Source organism: Protopterus annectens, chromosome 4.part0, assembly GCF_019279795.1.
Source record: "Protopterus annectens isolate FY-2018-M chromosome 4.part0, PAN1.0, whole genome shotgun sequence".
Lineage (NCBI taxonomy): Eukaryota > Metazoa > Chordata > Ceratodontiformes > Protopteridae > Protopterus > Protopterus annectens.
In genome coordinates this window covers 1,897,055,984-1,897,076,280 of record NC_056733.1, presented here as the reverse complement: position 1 = coordinate 1,897,076,280, position 20,297 = coordinate 1,897,055,984, and the positions used below count along the sequence as shown (strand labels likewise).

The window sequence follows — 20,297 nt, the reverse complement described above, 5'->3', positions numbered from 1 at the left end:
TCCAACAGCTCTGGGTTTGACACAGCTTTACATGTTAGGCAGAGATCACCTCAGAGTAGGTGATATGCTACGGAGTAAAGCTGGAGTTCTTTGAGACGGTCAGTGTAGGGCATTTGTTTGAGTCCAGTAATCCTCTTTGTGAGGTACTTCTGTGGCCTTTCCAGCTGCTGCAGATGTCTTGTGAGGTACATTCCAAAAGGGGCGTTGTACTCTATAATGGGTCCAATGAGTGTCGAGTAGAGGGGAGCGATGACCTTTTTTTTCCTGGATGAGAACCCTTTTATGATGAGGTGTGCCACGTAGAAGGACTTCCTGACTACTGTGGCGATGTAACTATCAAAAAAGAGACTACTGTCCACCTGGGTCTCAAGGTCTCTTATCACGCATTCAGTGTTAAGTAGATTGCTGCCTATGTGGTAGTTCATGGGTACAGAGTTTTTACCAAAGGGGATGACACTGCACTTTTTGGCATTGAGCTTGAGGCCATGGCTCTGACACCAGGCATCTGTCTCAGAGAGGCCCTTCTGTAGGATGTTCACATCATTTGGGGACTTGACTATGGCTCCTAGTTTGCAGTCATCTGCAAACTTCATTAGCCAGAGGCCTTCTGTGTTAGCCTATACTTCAGAGAAGTAGATACCAAACAGGAGCGGTCCCAGGACGGAACCCTGTGGTACTCCACTTGTCACTGGTTTGAGGTCCAGATTTGGAGTCTGCAACTTTTACAGTGTGGGTTCTGTCAGTGAGCCAGTTGGCAACCCATCTTGTTACGTAGGGATTTATGCCTAGTTTATTGAGTTTAGCTATAATTCCAGAATGGGGGTTGGTGTCGAAAGCCTTGGCGAGGTCAAGATAGGCTGTGTGAACCACCTTACCCTCATCTACGGCTTTGGTGACTGCCTCAAAGAAGTTGATCAGGTTCAGGAGGCATGATCTGCCTTTCACAAACTTGAACTGGGTGGGATCCAGAGTTTGGAGGTTACCAATGTCTTTGTTTATGAGTTCCATGATGATATGTTCCATGGCCTTGCAGACCAGGCTCGTCAGGCTAATAGGTCTATAGTTCCCAGGATCAGTGGTGGCTCCCCCTTTGTGGAGTGGGATAACTGTTGCTGTGCACCATTCAGTGGGCACAAAGCCCGATGCGAGGCTATTATTGGACATGGTGCTTAAGTGAGGAGCCAGTTCATTCTGAAGTTCGTGTAAAACGCAGCCTGGGATGTTGTCCAGTCCCATGGATACTGTGTTTTTGGCTTTAGAGAGTGCAGCTTTCACTTGCGTAGTTGTGATTACAGGGACTCTGCATTCTTCATGTATAGATATGGGTCCTTTAGGGGGTGAGGGGGGTAAAGTTAGCACTGAACCTATCTGCCAGGATGTTGGCAATATCAGCTGGTTCTGTAATTTTTGTGCCTTTGCGCTGTAACTCAGAGCAGATCTGGGTGTTACCATTGAGATTCTTGACATAGCTATAGAATGCTTTGTGGTTGTCCTTGGAATTAGTGGCGATTTTATTTTCATAGCTAGCTTTGGAGGATCTTATAAGGTATCTCAGCTTCTTACTGAGGCTGACCAGGGAGCTCCTCCACTCATGGGATTTTACTATCTTTTGCAACAGTTTCTTCCTTCTGTTGTACGGTTTGTTTATAGCAGGGGACCACCAGATTGGCTTCCTTTTTTGGAGGATAGCGTCTTGGTTCTGTTTGGGATAGCACGATCCATGCACTCATGTAAGTGCTTATAGAGTGCATTTGTGTAGTATTCAGCAGTTGTAACTGTATTGTCCATCTGCATGGGTGTCGTGAAGTTCACTACTTTTGTCTTAAGAAGCATGAAGATGGCTTTGGAGAAATTTTTTGCTGTGGTTTCCTTAATGGGGGTTGGGGGTGGGATGTGGATATCAAGGGTGATTAGCTCATGGTCGGATCGGACCAACGAGGAGTTGACTTCAGATGTGGAACACCGGTCACTCATGTTGGTAATGACTAGGTCTAGGATATTGCTGCTCCTGGTGGGGGTGTGGATAAGTTGATCTAGGGCATTGGAGTTTATGAATTCCAGAAAGCGTTGTGCTAAGGAGTTGGTACATGAGTAGTTTTCCCAGTTAATGGTGGGGTAGTTGAAGTCGCCCATTATTAGAGTGTTTGGTCGAACCCTAATATTTTCCAGTACATCAAGAAAAGAGTAGTGGGAATCCTGAGGCATTGTGGGGGATCTGTAGCAAGCTACAATTTGGATTGCAGTTTTGCCAAGAGTTAGTTGCACTTGGATAACCTCAGATGCATTATGCTGAGCAACTAGCCTGGAGATGTGGATATCCTTAATGAATATGGACACACCCTCTCCTTTGGTGTTTCGGTCCAGGTTACATGGCCGAAAAGTGTGGTATGAGTTATAGTCTGGTAGTGCAGGGGTGATCCCTGGAGCCTTGAACCAGGTCTCAGTCATTGCACAGATATCGATGTTCTCCATTTTAAGGAGTGCCTCGAGTGAGTGCATTTTGAAATTTAGACTTCTAGCATTGAGTAGCATTACCCTCAGTTTTTGCTTGCTTGTTCCTGTTATGGTGGTGAATTTGTTACTTGAACACTGCCTAAAAAAGGCACTATAGAGCCAGCAAGAGCCTTAGTCAGTATCCGGAATCTCAGGGGTGACAGGTGCAGGCCATCTGTGGCAAAGCATTGTGGTCTGTTGACCATGTCATCCCAAGCAGACAGATACTGGATCCCCTTAGAATGACACCAGAAGCTTAGCCAATTGTTGAAGTCAATCATTTTGTCCTTGTACTGCGGTATCATTCTGGGTGATGGCAGAATGCTACTCAGGGCTAGGGTCATACCTGCCTGGGCTACAAGATCGGAGAGCTTTTCCATGTCTCTTTTCATGTAGTCCAGGCAGGTACATCTCAGGTCATTCACACCAACATGGACAATGACAGTGTCATATTTGTACTTGTTGTGGAATGACCTGAGTGCGTGGGTTATGTGGCGGATCCTGGCACCCGACAGGCAGCTGACAGTAACCTTCTCCTTGTTTAGCCTGGTGAGTGGGACATCAGTGTGCCTGACTATAGAGTCATCTATGACTAGTGTGTTGGGTATGTTGTTTTGTCTTATTGGCTGTGTTTGAGTGGCACACTGAGTCTGTGGGCTATTTGTCATTTGGGTTGTGTTGGGGGATGGAGGTTGCTTGTGTTTCTGCTTTGGAGGTCTCTGTTGCTTAGGCAGATTATTATTGAGAGCCTCCACGAATGTTTTTGAGTTTCTATGTGTGGATTTTGGTGGTGTAGACGTAGTGAGACTATGTGATGAGTGTGGTGTGGTGCAAATGTTTACCTTCTCCTCATGACTGTCAGGTTCAATCTTGGTTGGAGAGAGCTTTACCTCCAGTTTGGCTAGATAAATGCATCTCTCACAGCTTGTAGTGCTGGGTGGTAGGAGAGGGTTGTCTGTGTACATGAGGCAATTTCTACATTGCCTCAAGATGCCCAGATTCATCATATGACCTTGGCTGCGGGTCATGTGATGTCCTGGGCTTGTATTTAAACATGTGATTTTATTGTACCTTTTGTTAAGCATTGAAAAAGGGTTTTGGCCTGAAAGCTTTGTTTTTGATAAAGGTTTTTGCTCTCAACATGCTGTTCATATGCTATTTGTGGTGTCAGAGGTTCATAGGTGTGTACTAGGCTAATGGCCCTGGAGCCTTTACAAGCCTAGCCCCAAAAAATTGCCCAGGCACTGTGCCACCTGATGTTAGTTCACAGTTAGTTCACAGTGTACCTAATTTTCATATTTCTCTACATTATGCAACAAGTAAAAAAACAGCACTGCTTAGGCTCACACAAAAGCTCGTGGTTCAATGAACAAATGCCACTGACAGTCATTCTACAGTATGTGTTTACTAAGATATTGTAAGTAGTTTAGAAACATTGCAAAAAGTAATAGTGCCTGTTTTTATTATGACTTATAAAATTCAGTTCAAAACCTAGCATCTAATACATGCCACTCCTGTGAAGACTGGTTTGTGCTGAACAATTTAATTTCTACGTCTGCGGTAATCCTTATGATTTTTAGATATATGGACATTTGTTTGCATCATGTGTATATGACTTGATTTTGTTGAAAGGCTCAGAACTCATGCATTGGAGATTAGAAAGAAATTCTCCACCGCTCTGTTGTAGGTAATGAGTTAATGGATGTAAAACAATCATAAGACTTCACAAAAGTACATAAATTATAGGAACAACGATACACAGATATTGACAGACAACAAATTAAACTTTGACTAATGTGTATCTCCCAAAATCAGAAAAGCATATTCTGTAACCCATTAAATTCTAAATGACATGTCTAGTACCTCAAGTAAGATCACTTACCAGTTTTTCACTTCAGTGATTTGCCCATTAAATGCAGCACTGCATTTAATACTCAACAAGTCGATAACTCAATTTGTAAAAAAATGACTCCTTTTTACATGCATCTTAAGGCTAAAGAACTTAAACTACTCAAGTTTTCAAATCTGTAGTTATATCTCTTTTTCATAGGTTAATGCAAATTAAATGTTGCCTTTTTTATAAGGTTATGCTGTTCTATTGATACTTGAATGTGTATGCCTGTGAACTAACTCTGGTTTGGGAAACTTTTTTTTTTTTTCAAAAAACATCTTTATTTTATTTTCTGTTAAAACAACAGCAAGTTCATACAATCACAAGGTTTTAAAATTGTGTTATTTGTAACCTAACCTATAACTATATACATCTGTGTACAACTGTGTCATTCAACTAAATAAATCGTACAGAAGCTAATGTATGTCATTCATGCAACAATCTTCCAAGGTATATTATGAGAGTAAAATTGGAGAAAAGCAACTCTTTTATTGGGACGATATAATAACATATAATTTTCCCATATTAACACCACATTATCTCCCTTTTTATTATCATTCATTACCAATTTATATGCTAACAGATGTTTGGTGGCCATTTTCTTATATTCTTCCCATTTAATTGCCTGCCTATCCATCCAGTTGGATGCTATGTAAAGTTTTATCAGGAGGCATAGATTAGCTAGTATATGAGTTTGATGGGATGTTAAATTCAGGGGAGGAATGTAGAGTAATGCAATTCCCAGGTTAACACTGATTTTTCATATCCCATCTTTTGCAGTTGAGTCTTTAGGGAATTCCAGAGTTTCTATACACATTTGCAACTACAAAAATAGATGGAGTAAATCCGCTTCTTGGAATTCACAATAGGGACATTTTTTTTAAATGGATGTATTAAACTTATAGAGTACTGTAGGTGTAAAATAGGCATTACTAATAATCATGTGTTGGGTATACCTTAACTTTTTTAGAGGGAGTATTTTCAGAGTTGTTTCTATTGCCTTTTTTAACTGTTGCTCCAAAATAGAAGGGTTATTTTTTAAGCCAATAGTGGGAAAACAGTACATTTTCCTGGAATTTGATTTCAGTAATTAATTTGTATGTGTTAATAGCACTTTATCTCTAGATAGCATTAGCTCCCATAGGGACTCAATTTCCAATATCCTATGAGCTTAAATCATCATTGTGGAAATATCAAAAACATACTTCTTTGATTTGTCTTACTATAGTTGTATAATCTTTAGGTAGTTTGAATTTTTTTTTTTAATTCTGTGATAGACCAATACCGATAGTGATAGTAGTCCAGAATACGCTTCAGTTGCAGTAGAGGGAAATTGTTGAGAATGATCATTAAGTTAATGAGTTTTAGGTTTGGATTTAGAAGTTGGGGTTGTAAGATTTCTAAAGCTGCAGACAATTTTAAGTTTCCAAAGAGTTTTTGAGTGTTAATAACAAAGAATTTTATTGGGTCGATGATCTTGTAAGCTATCAATATTTTTTTCTGTAGAGAAGGAAGTGCTTTGTGATTAAATTTGAGTGATTTTATATATTTGTAGTATATTGTTAACCAAGCTAGTGACCATTAATGTAGTGGATGATATACCATAATTTTTATTATCCTACTACTGTTAATTATGTTAAAGTATAACCTGAAGTCTGGTAAATTTAGACCACCTTTTAGTTTTGATTGAATTAGTTTTTGATAAGATATCCTTACTGATTTAGGGGACCATATACATTTTGCTAAAAATGTATGTAATTGTCTGAAAAATTTGTTATGGACTATAACTTAGGAAGTTGTAAAGACATAATAACCAAGGAAAAATATTCATTTTGATTATAGCAACCTTAGATAGGAAAAGTAATTTTAGGCTATTCCATCTGTTACAGTCCTGCATTATATTTTGTCATTTATTCAATATATTATTTTGATAAAATTCTTTCTTATTCTGTAAGAATTTAATTCCAAGATATTTTATGGACTGTTTTATTTTGTGGGACTCTAGATGTGGGAAAAGTGATATTAATTTAAGGGGCCTTAGCAGAAAAAAAATACTTGTTTTGTTTAAATTAAGTTTGTAATTTGATATCTTGGAAAATGTAACAATTGCCTTCAGAAGCTTATCTATACCCAAACTTGTGTATGAGAAGTATAGGTTTAAATCATCAGTGAAAGCTCTCAGTAAAATTTTATTATTAAAGAGTATTGGGGGGTTGTGATAGGTATGTTATTTAATACACAGAAAGAGTATATAGGTTGAAGAGAAATGGGGAAAAGGCCAGCTCTGTCTAGTACCATTTTTGATCAGTATTCTGTCGGAGAGGTTTCTAGGCGGCCACAGTGGTGCAGCGGTTAGCATTGCCACCTCACAGCAAGAGGATCTCCAGTTCGATCCTCGGCTGAGGTGCCTTCTGTGTGGAGTCTGCATGTCCTCCCTGTGGTTGTGTGGGTTTCCTCCGGGTGCTCCAGTTTCCTCCCACATCCCAAAGACATGCAGTAGGTGGATTGGATACTTTAAAATGGCCCTAGGTGTGAGTGTGTGCCTTCTGTGGAAGATTGGGTGCCGGGCTGGCAACTCAACACTGTAAAACTCCACTGCCAATCATGAGCGGACAGATGATCCACTGTGGTGACCCCTAACCAGGAAAAGCCAGAAGAAGAAGATTCTGTCGGAAAAGTTTCTATTTATGTATAAGTTTGTATAAGATTTATCATATAGTGTTTTAATTATTTGTATGAATTTATTGAGGAAATTAAAATGGGGTAAAACTGAAAGTAAAAAGTTTAGATTCAATCTATTGAAAGCCTTATATGCATCAACTACCATTGCAAAGATTGGAACATTCTTTTGATTAGCAAATGTTATTAGAGCTTCCAAAGTAAGAGTATTATCACAGGTTTGTCTGTATGGTGTAAAACCAGATTGTTCTGACAAAATGATATAATGTATGATTTTCTTAAGTCTAGAAGCAAGGATAGATGTAAAGATTTTTATATCAAGATTTATCAGTGATATGGGTCTGTAGCTCTTAGGGTCCTTAGGATCAGCACGTTCTTTCAAAATAAAAATTGTCTTCAAAGCATTCAGATGTATGTCCTTAATATTGTTATTTGTAATACGATTAAACAGGTATTGCAAGATTTTAGCTATAGACAGAGAAAACTCTTTGTAAAATTCTGATGTGAAGCCATCTGGGCCAAGAGCTTTGTGAGCTTTTAATTCTTAATTGTGTCAGTGATTTCCTTCAGTCTTATATGATACGATAATATTTTTTTTTGTTTTTTAGAATCTAATTTTGGAAATGATAACTTCTGTAGAAAAGATGTTCTATCAATCTCTGATGTTGGAAGTGTTTGTTCACCATAAATCTGTGTATATATTTTTATTACCACTGTATATCTTGTCTGAGTGTTTGATTTCTGTAATAATAGGTATAGATTTGTGAAGTACCATTAGTCTATCCAAAACCCTAGATGGTACTTGTGCACCCTCAGAATATTTGGCTAGGTTTCTTACTTTGTAAAATGAGAGATTTTTGGCTTCTAACATGTAGATATCTCTTTGGGCTTTAAGTAGTAAATCTTTAGTCTTTTCATTAAAGTACTTTTGCAATTCTGTTTCTAGTTTTTGTAAGTTTTCCTTCATTGTTGTTTTCTCCTTTCTCTGTAATTTTTTTTATAATTTACTGCTTTACTAATAAGTAAACCTCTAATTTGGGATTTAGTCGTGGCCCACTCAATATCTATTGGGTGAGGAGATGTAGGGACTTTAGTCAATAGGGTTTTTAATGGTGTGTTGATCCCTTCTCTTATATCTTGTTTTGATAGAAGGTTGGGATTGAAGGACCAATTTACCCTCTTCGTGACAAGTTTTGTTTATCATTCCAAAGTATGTGTAATGTAATTTTTGAGTAATCTGAGAAGAATCTATTATTTATATGGCAATCTGTGTTCAAGTTTAAAAATATATACAAGATCAGGAAGAAATAATTTCTAATGCACATTTTATGGCATTGTGAATGAAAGGTAAAATTTTCTGTTTTTATTTCTTTAGAATTATGTATGAATGGATCAAAACATTTGAAATTTTGTTTGAGCTCTATCAGTGCAACTGTAGCTTGCTTACTGTATGCTTTATTAAGGTTTGATCCGCCCATACCAGTGTCTTGGTAAGCATTCCAGTCCCCTCCTATAATTATATAATGGTCTTTATATTCATTCAGAATCTTGTATAGGGTCATAAAGAAATTTTATTGGTTACTGCAAGGTGCATATACATTAAGGATTAAAATATGTTTCTGAATAGCTGGATTACTGCAGGTTATATAACACCATCTACCACTTTTATCTGATTCACTTTTTATGACATTATCCTTAAATGATTCTTTAATTATTATAGCCACCCCCGCACTGTTAGCCTTTTCCCCAGAAGCTACAATCTGTTTGATCCATTTTTTCTTCAACGTTGTCCCATTGCTCCCTTGTTAGATGTGTTTCTTGAATTAGTACTATATTTGCTTTTTATTTAAGCGTGAGATGTTAAAAACAGGTTTCTTTTATCTCTTCCCTGCAGTTCCCTCAGATTCCATGATTCAGCCTCTCACATTTAGTCTTAAAGTGTATGATACTTTTAATATCTGGTGATGTACATTGTAAATTTTCCTATGAGTATGACATTTATTACAACATTTAGCCGAATGACACATAACCCTTCTTGTCCCTCCCCAATGCCTAACCATTATCCCTATGGACCAAGAAAGGAGGGGAAAAATAAGAAAGAATGTTTTGACTGATTTATTTTGTATCAGAATTATGTACTTGGCATACCTTAATTGGGATATTAGCCAACTGGTTTTCCCCTCAGAAAAAAACAAAAACAATATAGAAAAGCCTATCATACTAGTTCTCTATACAAACCTCTACTAAACTTATCCTAACTCTTCAAATGTAGTAACAATTTTGTGTCCCTGAGAACAGGAGTACTAACATAGAGGAACTGTATAGATCTTTGCATAGGTTCCCTTAGATAATACAGAATTTAAATATTTAGATTTAAGTAAAACATTTAAGAGAAACATTTGTTTTATAATACTGTCAGGAACTCTCTATCTTTATAGCTATTAGCAAAGGTATTCCATGCTAACTGAAGTGGTTTACCAAAAATTATTACATCCTTACTTACCACTTTCTGGCTCCCTCCCTCTTTCAGGCACTTACTACTCAGTTTTAATTCTTCAGTTTCCTGGATCCACCTTACTTTTTAAAATTTTAAGATCTCGACAATCATTTAACAACAGCTAACATTCATCATTCAGAATCATGACATTTCTAAGAAACATGAACTTATAGTAGTATAACACAACAAATACAGTTAGCTCCTGTAAGAGAATCTAGGGCAACCAGCTTCATCTTTTTCACCTTTAGTTTGTTTGCAGTGTTTGTTTTTACTGTCATTAATACCTTTGAGCCTTTGTCATCGTGAATATAGACTGGAGAAGCTCACATCCAAAAGTTTTATTACCCTCTGTATCTTTGAAATACACTATATATTCATGTGATCTTTATGTTAACTGCAGTTATCTAGCTCATTATCAACAATATCACCTCCTGCTAGGTGACTGCAACTTTTTACTCAGTCAAAGTCTCCTTCTTTCACCGCTATATTGTATATTCAGTTTATATTCACAAATTGGCACCTGAATCTAAGCTTAGTTAACTCTGTATGCAGTTTATCACTTATGCCTCCATTTCTATCTTCATTTCTGTAAAATTCACTTTGTGCAGTACCTTGTATTGAAGTCCGTTAATCCATTTGCCGTGGAGTCCTTGTTGATTGTATTCATTTCCCTACATGATCGTTTACTGGGTAATCCTAATATGAACCAGAAAAACCTTCATAACACACTTATTTCTGTGAAGTAACAGGTTGCGGATGATACTAACTTGTTAGGGGAATGTGCTGATATTGCCTGTGCACAAGGAAACAGTCACATCTTTAGTTTCTCAGCTGGGCAACATATAGCCTCTTTTTCTGTTCTCCTTGAATTCTTTCAGCTTTCCCTCTCATCTTGTGGTTTCATACATGAAGAGATAGGCTTAAAAAAGAAACTAAGCTCAATTAGTTGTTCCCCCTGCATGGGTGATGTGGACTCAGCCATAAATATGCTGCAATGTGTGTTTCTTCCCATCAGCATATTTAGAGCTCCTGAATTTCTTTGAAAATATCCAGAAAAAATTTCTTTTGCTTCCTTTTTTGTAGCGATCGAGTATTTTGTCTCTTTATTGAAGAATATTAATGTGTGCGGGTATTTCATCTGGAACTTTATATTTTTATTGATAAGGAATCTGCAAAAGGGGGAAAGTGCTTGCCTTGCCTGCTGTATCTGAAATGGGAGATCTTGAGCAATGGAAATCCAATTGTTGTTCCAGGTAAGGTAACCTTTTTTTTTTTTTTGCAGCTAGTAAGATGCTTGAGACATCTTGGTAATTCAGAATTCTTACATATACTGATCTAGGTTTTTTTGATGCTTGAGCTTCCCTTAAGGCATGATGGGCTCTCTCTATTATTACTTGCTGCATTTCAATAGAGCCGTCCAGCAAGATATTCAAGATTTGGTTAATAGTTGTTGTTAGATTACTTTGTGTATCTGACTCAGGAATTCCTCTGATAATAATGTTAGTTCTGCGTGAACGGGCTTCAAGATCTAATAGTTTAGCTTGCATGTCTCATGTTGCTTTGTGATTAAGGTCTGTTTTCTGCTGTATATTGTCCATGTTTATGTCAGATTCTAGTATTTTTGTTTTTGAGTTCTCTATTCTTGTTAGAATCTGGTTAAAAGACTCACCAAAATATTTAAATTGTGAGGTTAGATCTTGTATTGCTTGGTGACTAGGAAGTAAAGTTGTTTTAATGTCTTCTAGATTAGCTGGTTGATCTGATTTGTTTTTGGAAGCAGTTTTTGGGTTTTCAGTTTGTTTTGTTGTCTTTTGCCTTTTTGATGTTGTACCTTTCTCTGGTGAGGCTAAGTCAGCGTATTTTGTTTTTGTTGTGATAGTTTCCATGTTGCTTTCTTCCTTTGACATTGTTTGTCTTTTCTGAGTCTCAGCAAGCCTTTAATACCACATGGCAGCAAAATATGTGTTCAAATCGTATTTAATCTCAGTTATCTACAGTTCCTTCAATTCTTTAAAGACACTCAGGTGTTGCTGTGTTATATCCAAGAGATGTTTTGAGTATTAGTTTCTGTGAATTAGTCCTCCTTTGTTCTCTGTATCACAGTTTTGTTCAGGGTTTTTGAGAGAGCTAGGAATAGTAATGTCTACAGAACTGCAGCCATCTTGTTCTGGTTTGGGAAACTTAATATTAAGCAAAAATATCAGTAACATAAAAATGTAACATGACAAATATATTACAGAATGGTCTCCAAGTTAATGAAATAAGAGTCTTCTTACACTGAGAAATTAGGCTTTAACTTTCTTCAAAAATATTTAAATGGGAAGTAACAATATCAACAGGAAGTTATTGCAATCAAGCTTTTTAAATGACAGTAGATCATATTTATAATAAATTATTTTTATGAATGTAAAAGGAGATGCAAACCTTGATCTGTAACTGGTTGAAGAGTACAACATGTAGGGGAAGTCATCAAGGAAGAGGTTGGGGTATTTAGAATTTTATGATAGGGCAGTACTTGGTCCCTACTTCTTCAGTGTTTAGAAATCCTGCCCTTTTCTCTCCAAGATAATGTGGATGGGAACATATATAGAAGCTCTCATCACCACTAGTGATGTTCAGTACTACCGCCATTTTTGTTCTTTACTATAATGGGCAGTACAGACAAATGCAGCAATACATATTCAAAAATCTGCCTTTATGACTTTTAGGTGAAATGGCAGTGGAGTTTTTAACCAGATTGTTTAATGAAATCTTAGAAAGTGAGAGGATGCCTGAGGAATGGAGAAAAAGTGTTTTGGTACCGATTTTTAAAAATAAGGGTGATGTGCAGAGCTGTAGTAACTACAGAGGGATTAAAGTGATCAGTTACAGCATGAAGTTATGGGAAAGAGTAGTGGAAACTAGGTTAAGAAGGGACGTGATGATTAGTGATCAGCAGTATGGTTTCATGCCGGGACAGAGCACTACAGATGCGATATTTGCTCTGAGAGTGTTGATGGAGAAGTACAGAGAATGTCAGAAGGAGTTGCATTGTGTTTTTGTAGACTTAAGAGAAAGCATATGACAGGGTGCCTAGAGAGGAATTGTGGTATTGTATGAGGAAGTCAGGAGTGTCAGAGAAGTATGTAATAATGGTACAGGATATGTACGAGGGTAGTGTGACAGTGGTGAGGTCTGCGGTGGGAGTGACAGATGCGTTTAAGGTGGAGGTGGGGTTACATCAAGGATCAGCTCTGAGCCCTTTCTTATTTGCAATGGTGATGGACAGGTTGACAGACGAGATCAGACAGGAGTCCCCGTGGACTATGATGTTTGCAGATGACATTGTGATCTGTAGTGAGAGTAGGGAACAGGTGGAGGAGACCCTGGAGAGATGAAGATATGCTCTAGAGAGAAGAGGAATGAAGGTCAGCAGGACTAAGACAGAATATATGTGTGTGAATGAGAGGGAGGACAGAGTAGAGGTGGCGAAGGTGGATGAGTTTAAATACTTGGGGTCAATAGTTCAGAGTAACGGTGAGTGTGGAAGAGAGGTGAAGAAAAGAGGACAGGCAGGATGGAGTGGGTGAAGAAGAGTATCAGGAGTGATTTGTGACAGATGAGTACCTCTAAGAGTGAAAGGGAAGGTCTACAAGAAGGTAGTGAGACCAGCTATGTTATATGGGTTGGAGACAGTGGCACTGACAAAAAGGCAGGAGTTTGAGCTCGATGTGGCAGAGTTAAAGATGTTAAGATTTGCACTGGGTGTGACGAGGTTGGACAGGATTAGGAATAAGTATATTAGACGATCAGCCCAGGTTTGAAGGTTTGGAGACAAAGCCAGAGAGGCAAGATTATGTTGGTTTGGACATGTGCTGAGGAGGGATGCTGAGTATATTGGGAAAAAGATGCTAAGGATGAAGCTACCAGGTAACAGGAAAAGAAGAAAGCCTAATATAAGGTCTATGGATATGGTGAGAGAGGACATGCAGGTGGTTGGTGTGACAGAGCAAGATGCAGAGGACAGGAAGAAATGGAAACAGGTGATCCGCTGTGGCGACCCCTAATGGGAACAGCCAAAAGAAGATGATGATGACTTTTTTAGATCAGCAAATTAATAAAGCGGTATAGCTAATTAGTACAGTATTAGAGGTTAAAAAGTACAAGGAGTTAAGTGTGTGTGTCCATTACACTTGAATATAAGAATCCTAATGACAAAATTCTGTTATAAGTCAGACTATGCAGAAGGTTAAGGAGAGTTCTAGGTGTCAACCTACTGACTACACTGATCTCACAGTTTTAACATGGCAATATAGTTCAGTACAGGATTCAAGAACATTCTACTGCTGTCAAGTGTGAGTGTAGTAAATTTTATACTGGAAAAGATGTACTCCAAGTTAACTGAAAGTACAAGAGGGTGAGATACAACAACTTCCAAGAAACTAGCACAAAGCATCTTCCAAGACTACTCACATGAAATAAACTTCAAAGCTCCGAAAACAAACCAATAATAAAGACAAACTATGTTAACCAGGGATAGCAGTCGGACACTGGAACTTACTTTATTTCAAGATGAGCAGTTTTTGATCTGATGAAGTTCTCACATAATAAAGACAGTGCTCATCTTGAAATAAAGTAAATTGCAGTGTCCGACAACTATCCCTGGCTATTGTGGTTTGTCTTTATTACTGGTATCTTCCAAGACAAGGTAGGATGCTTACCTCCTCAGTCCTCAAGCTTAAATAGTGCAACTATTTCTGAATTTAGGAGTATAAAGTAGATTAGTGATCAGAAAAGGTAAGAATGTTTTTTGTGTATATCTGATTTGTAGAATGATTAATCTTCATATGGGATGGTAAAGTCGAATAATGAAAATAAAAAAAGTAGGTAAACATCGCCAGGAAAAGCTTGTATATGCATAAATACTTTATGGCCTATTGTATATGGTTATAAACAGTCTCTTCGACATCTTTATTCATGCATGCATGAATGCAACATTATCTTCACAACAGTAAATTATTTCTAAACACATTTTTGTTGATATTTGCATTCAACAAGAACATCTTTAAAACATGAACTCTTTAGTAAAATGGTGTCAGTCATGGGAATTTTATGTATACTCGCTCTTGTCACACTATATAATTAAATCTGTAGTGAAATCCTCCTTCCCCATGTCTTGTAAGTCATATCTAATGACTTCTTGCCACATATATTGCACATGAAGTGTTTGCTTACTAAGTGTTTTATACTTGGAATTTAGCATCATATATATTGTCACCACAAATATGTATTATTTATTTCTATACTGTCACTGCAGAACAATTGCATGCTTATATCTAGATATCTTAATATCTATGTAATGTATCTTTGTAGAAAATGTTTTGATGTGAACATCTAAATTGTATCTGCTAGCGCTTTTCTTCCCCAGTCTCCAATTAAAATGGACTTTGGTCAGTCAGACTTTCCTGGTCAACAAAGGCAATTAAATAAACATCCAGATGCCTTTGTGGGTTTTTTATGTTGACCTTCAAGTGGCTTCTCAGCAAAACAATACCAGGACAGCCATTAAGAATTTAGCCTTCTCTTTCAACACTTTTACAGAATAAGAAAAAGTTATGGGAATTTTGCATAAATAGCAGTGTCACAGAAAAATATTATTTGTTATTTGAAGATTTGAAATGTGTTTTCTTTGTCATAAATGTAATACTTTTTTCTCTCTTTTCCTGTTACAGAGATACATTTATCGTAACCTTGGGAAATGCATTAACCAGCATCCTAGCTGGATTTGCAATTTTCTCTGTACTAGGATACATGTCACATGAATTGGATGTACCAGTTGACCAAGTGGCCAAAGCAGGTAGAAAAAATAGCTTTACTTGTTAGCCACACCCTCAGGTATTTATTATTAGAGTCATGTGCTCATTTTTACTGTTGTAAACTATTAGATTCATAAGCTGAGTCAATGTTTAATCTGCAACTTCTCACTCAAACTTATTATACAAAGTAACCATTCACCACATTTTTGATTTATGAAAATAATATACAAAAGCTGTACTGTCAGCCATCTCAGTGTCTTCAAGTTATTTTCTGACAGCTGTATATTGGCATTGGTGCATGCATTTTAAAGCACTGAGCAGTGTTACTCACAGAAGAGCAGACTACACATTTACTATGGATTAGTTCATTGTATGGATTTCATTTGTATCTAGTATTTATTGTGACTAGATACTGTTACCTGTCTGTGAGATAGTTATGCTAATTATTAGTGATGTATCTATTGTAGCAAAGGTTGTGTAAAATTGCATCAAAATTATGCACCTGCCTACAAGTACATGATACACTGAGGATGGAGATGTTATGTTGAGCCTAAGCCTGATTGAGTATGTAGCTGTAGCAGTGATGCAGCCCAAATTATCTGTTATCAATCAGAAAGATTCCTGTTTTCATAGCTGATGCATTTAATGATGGACGTTGATTACACCTCGTTTAATATTTCTCTAAGTGTTCTTTTCAGTTTTTGTACAGTGGCAGTGTCCTTTGAGAATAACTCATCTGGTTAAGTTACTCTGAATAAAAAATCCTGATAATGCTGAGCACAAATTTCTGTCTAAAAACAATATGCTTGCCTATTTACCATTGCGTCTTGGATATGTACTGAAATGAAATAGCTCCTGCTGACCATATAATCTGTAATATTGACAAAATTGCAATAGCATTATAGTGGCAAGTGAGGCCAATGATGAATTATATCAGCATCTGTATTTCATTGCATACTTCATATTTGTTTTAACCTTCCAGTTTAAGTTTTATTGACTGAGACATTTAAGCATAATCCCATCTTCATTATTCTACATAGTCATAGTCTATCTATATTTTTATAATTCCCCTGCTTTTGTACTTTAAAGTAATTGTGGAAAACTAAAAGATTTAAGGCTTTTTTACAAACCTAGAATTTTAAGCCATTTTCAATACAATATGCACCTTTATTATTTAAGTGAACATCTGTCTTCAATAACTTGCATTTAATATCTCACTTTAAAGTCAGTTCTAAAACAGGATCAGAACTCGTAAAACACCAATTGGTTACTCAGAGTTCCAAAGCTGTGAAGTACAGCCTAGAGAAAAAGAAGTGTGCTTACTCAGATCATGAAATCCATGTGCCATGTCAGTTGCTTTCCATTCACTATCTGTATCTTATGAAGAAAATCTGCTCTGTTTTTCTTAATCTCCAGTAAGCCAAAGACAGCAAAAATGTTATCTTTATACCTGTGTGTGTGTTCTTACACTTTTCCATTCTGGTTATTTGCTCATTTTAAGAGCACATGGGTTTGAGTAAACAACAGAAGTGAGGTCTTAAAAAGTTGTGTGTGTTACCTTGTGAAACACGTTTACAATGTAGATTTATTGATAGTTTCCCTTATATTTTACAGACAAATAATAAAAAAGTGTTGAATGCCATTCAGCTATTATAATTCTAATGCAAGATGTGTTGTCTACTTGGTTTCTTGCCTTTTACTGTGACTGTTACTAATCTGGGAAATCCACTTAGAGATTGACAGGGTGAATGTACCAATATGATTATGCAATTCATCAACACACAATAAATAATGCCTTAGCCAAGAATAGCATAAATTTTCAGATTTTAAGAAACAGCTGTCCTTAGTAATATAACAGGTTACTTTGGATATTCAAGGTGGTGATTATAATAGATTATTTATTTACATCATGTGATAAATGTGTAATAGTTGGAGTTGAATACAATAGATTGAAAGTGCTAAACACTTATTATCTTGGAGTCCCATATTATAATTTTTAAACTATTTTACATTAAATGCATAAAAACTAATACTATCAATAAGACAAATGTAAAAACAAAGTAATGACAGCTCATATTCCAAGTGCAATAAGGCCCTCTGTGGTAGGCATTACAGATAAATAACAGACTTTATAGGGTTTATATCTTAAGTAACAGCTCTTCATGAGCCAATTAAATAATCAATTCATTAAAATAAATCAATTAATTCATTCACTTTTTAAATTCACCTCTATTTAAAGCTATACATATGTATTTGTCTAAAATAGCAGAACTGTGTTGAAACAGTGGAATAATATATATATAAAAACTCACTAAGGTAGATTTTAAGGTTATAGAAAGGACCACATCATTTATATATTTTATGTGAAACACAAATATCACTAATGTATACTCATAATGAAGAACACAATATTCATTCTTCATTACATGTCTAAATACTGAAAAATTTTTTTATGTATGAATTTATATATATTATCTAAAATACTAATAATATAACTAAAAAGACTATATGTAGAAAAAACAAGCCCATTAAATAGGACAAAATATCATCTTTATAGGGGGTTAGTTCTTAGAATATCATGGGGCAGGAGTTCAAAATGGTTGCTGTTCTGTGAGCACTGCTAATACCTAGCTCTCTGAAATACCCTGGATTAAATAAACCCAGAAGACAATACAGAACACAAAAAACATAGAAATAAGACTAAATATTTATTTCTGATAACAAACAGCAATCAAAGGAAGGAAAAAAGCAACAGATTATTTTTTAAAATGACAGGATTAACCAAGATTTTGTTTGACAACTGGAACTGTGTAATATTGAGGCCCTGCTGTTACACATAAAATCTGAAAACTCTCCTTTTTGCAAGATGTCGAAAGAAGAAAATAATATGGAGACTCTGACAACTAAGACCAAATTCTCGGTCCTAACCTCACCAGATAAGGACACAACTCCAAAGAGACAAAGGACAAATGAACAGACAGGTAATATTAAATCTACAAGTAAAACCAGGACAGACCAGCCAGCTAGCCTAGAAGACATTAAAACAGCCTTACTACCTATGCAGCAAGCAATACAGGATCTAATCATACCGTTTCAAACATTCGGAGATTCACTTAATCAAATATTAACGAGAGTTGAAAAAGCAGAGGCAAAAATACTTGAAAATGAAATAAAAATGGACTGTATAGTGCAGAGAACTGATTCCCATGACAAAGAGCTGAAAAGCATACAAGCAAAAATAATAGACCTTGAAGCAAGAGCTCGGAGAAACAATATTATCATAAGGGGAATGCCTGAAAGTGTGACTCATAACAACTTAATACCAACTATTAAAAACATCTTTAAATCCCTGCTAGATGATCCTGAAAAAACACTACATGTGATGATAGAGGGAGCTCATAGAGCCCTGAGAGAAATGCAGTCTCCTCTGAGTCCAAGATATGTCTATATTAAAATCTTAAACTACCAGCATGATATGCACAGAAAGGCAACAACAGAACTTCACACCACATACTTAATAAAATAAATAAAAGATTTATTGAGCGCACTTTCGTCAAAAATCTTTTATTTATTTTATTAAGTACATGGTGTGTGGTTCTGTTTTTGCCTTTCTGTGCATATTTTCCTAGCTTCGTTGTTTAGATTTAGTGTTTTTTTAAACTACCAGGATGTAAATAAAATACTTTTTGCAGCTAAAAAGAATGGTAATAAAATGTCCTTGGCTCAAGACCTGCCCATCCAGATAAAGCAAGCAAGACAACTTCTGTCTCCATAATGCAAGTTTCTAATAGAAAAGAAAATTAAATTCCAGATGAAATACCCAAACCTTCTCATTTTCACTGTAAAAGAGGTTAAATATATAGTTGCTGACCCCAAAGAAGCAAAACAAACATTTCTAGCCATTTTTAAGCAGCTTCCACCTTCAGAAACGAAATAAAACATACTGAAACTGAAAATGACTTGAGTGAAAAATTGGCCAAATTTTGAGCGTTTTGGATGTGATACCAACTCTGAGAGCCTCCCCTTGATTTCTAGGCCCTTAAAAGATGATGGGAGCCATGAGGAACACAGGAAATGCAAAAGAAAACTGGGTAGGAACTAAAATACAACTGCCGTTTCCAATGCGCGCCTTATGAATGAGCTCCACTTCTTGGGAGTCTGGTATGTAAATTCATTCTCCCTTCCAACTCAAAAGGCTCCATTGCAAATTAAAAATGACCTGAAATGAAGACACAGCAAGGCTAGGAAATGAATATTGTCTTAGAAATGCAAAAAAAAAAAAAAAACGATTAAAACCAACTAAAAAGATAAAACCTGACTGAGAAGATGACCAGAAACTTGCATAATAAGAATCTGATGTCTACGGTACTGTTTCATTAAAACAATCACTGAGGCTTTGACTCTCTTATTAAGACTAAGTATGCAGAATACAGCCTTCACTACTGGATGAGAGACTGTCTGAATCTGCTTACTTAAAGTCTGTTTGACAGAAATACTGTTGTCTGATTTAGATAACTGAGAAAATGACAATAAAAACACTTTAGAAAATAGAGAATACCTGATCATACTAATACAGACTTTTTCTTTTAACTGCAGAAAGCATAATTATAACCTGAATATGTAAAATATAACATAATATATAAGCTTGAAAAACATTTTTTTTCCTCTCTTTCCCTCACATTGTTACTTCTATCTATAGGTGCCAATAACATAATTTGTGTACATATCAGGCTGTTACAATAATCTGTATACCAACTAAAATAGGGAAGTTCTTTAGTATAACAGCTAGAATGAGGGAAAGAGAAATATAGGAAGAAGAAATATGTGACCAGGACAACCCTGGTTTAAAAGGCATGGTATATTGTTGTGTATCTTGTTTTATCTAACCGAGGATACAACCCTGGTTTAAAAGGCATGGCATATTGTTGTGTATCTTGTTTTC

General features: G+C 36.3%; 1 protein-coding gene across 1 annotated transcript in view; it reads left to right on the top strand.

Moving 5' to 3' along the window:
• The window catches only part of SLC6A7 (solute carrier family 6 member 7), a 1,098,089-nt gene that overhangs the window by 621,700 nt on the left and 456,092 nt on the right, over positions 1-20,297 (top strand). Inside the window, exon 8 of the mRNA XM_044069564.1 lies at positions 15,272-15,396. Coding sequence (XP_043925499.1) covers positions 15,272-15,396 — 125 coding nt within the window. The remainder of the gene's footprint in view (positions 1-15,271; positions 15,397-20,297) is intronic.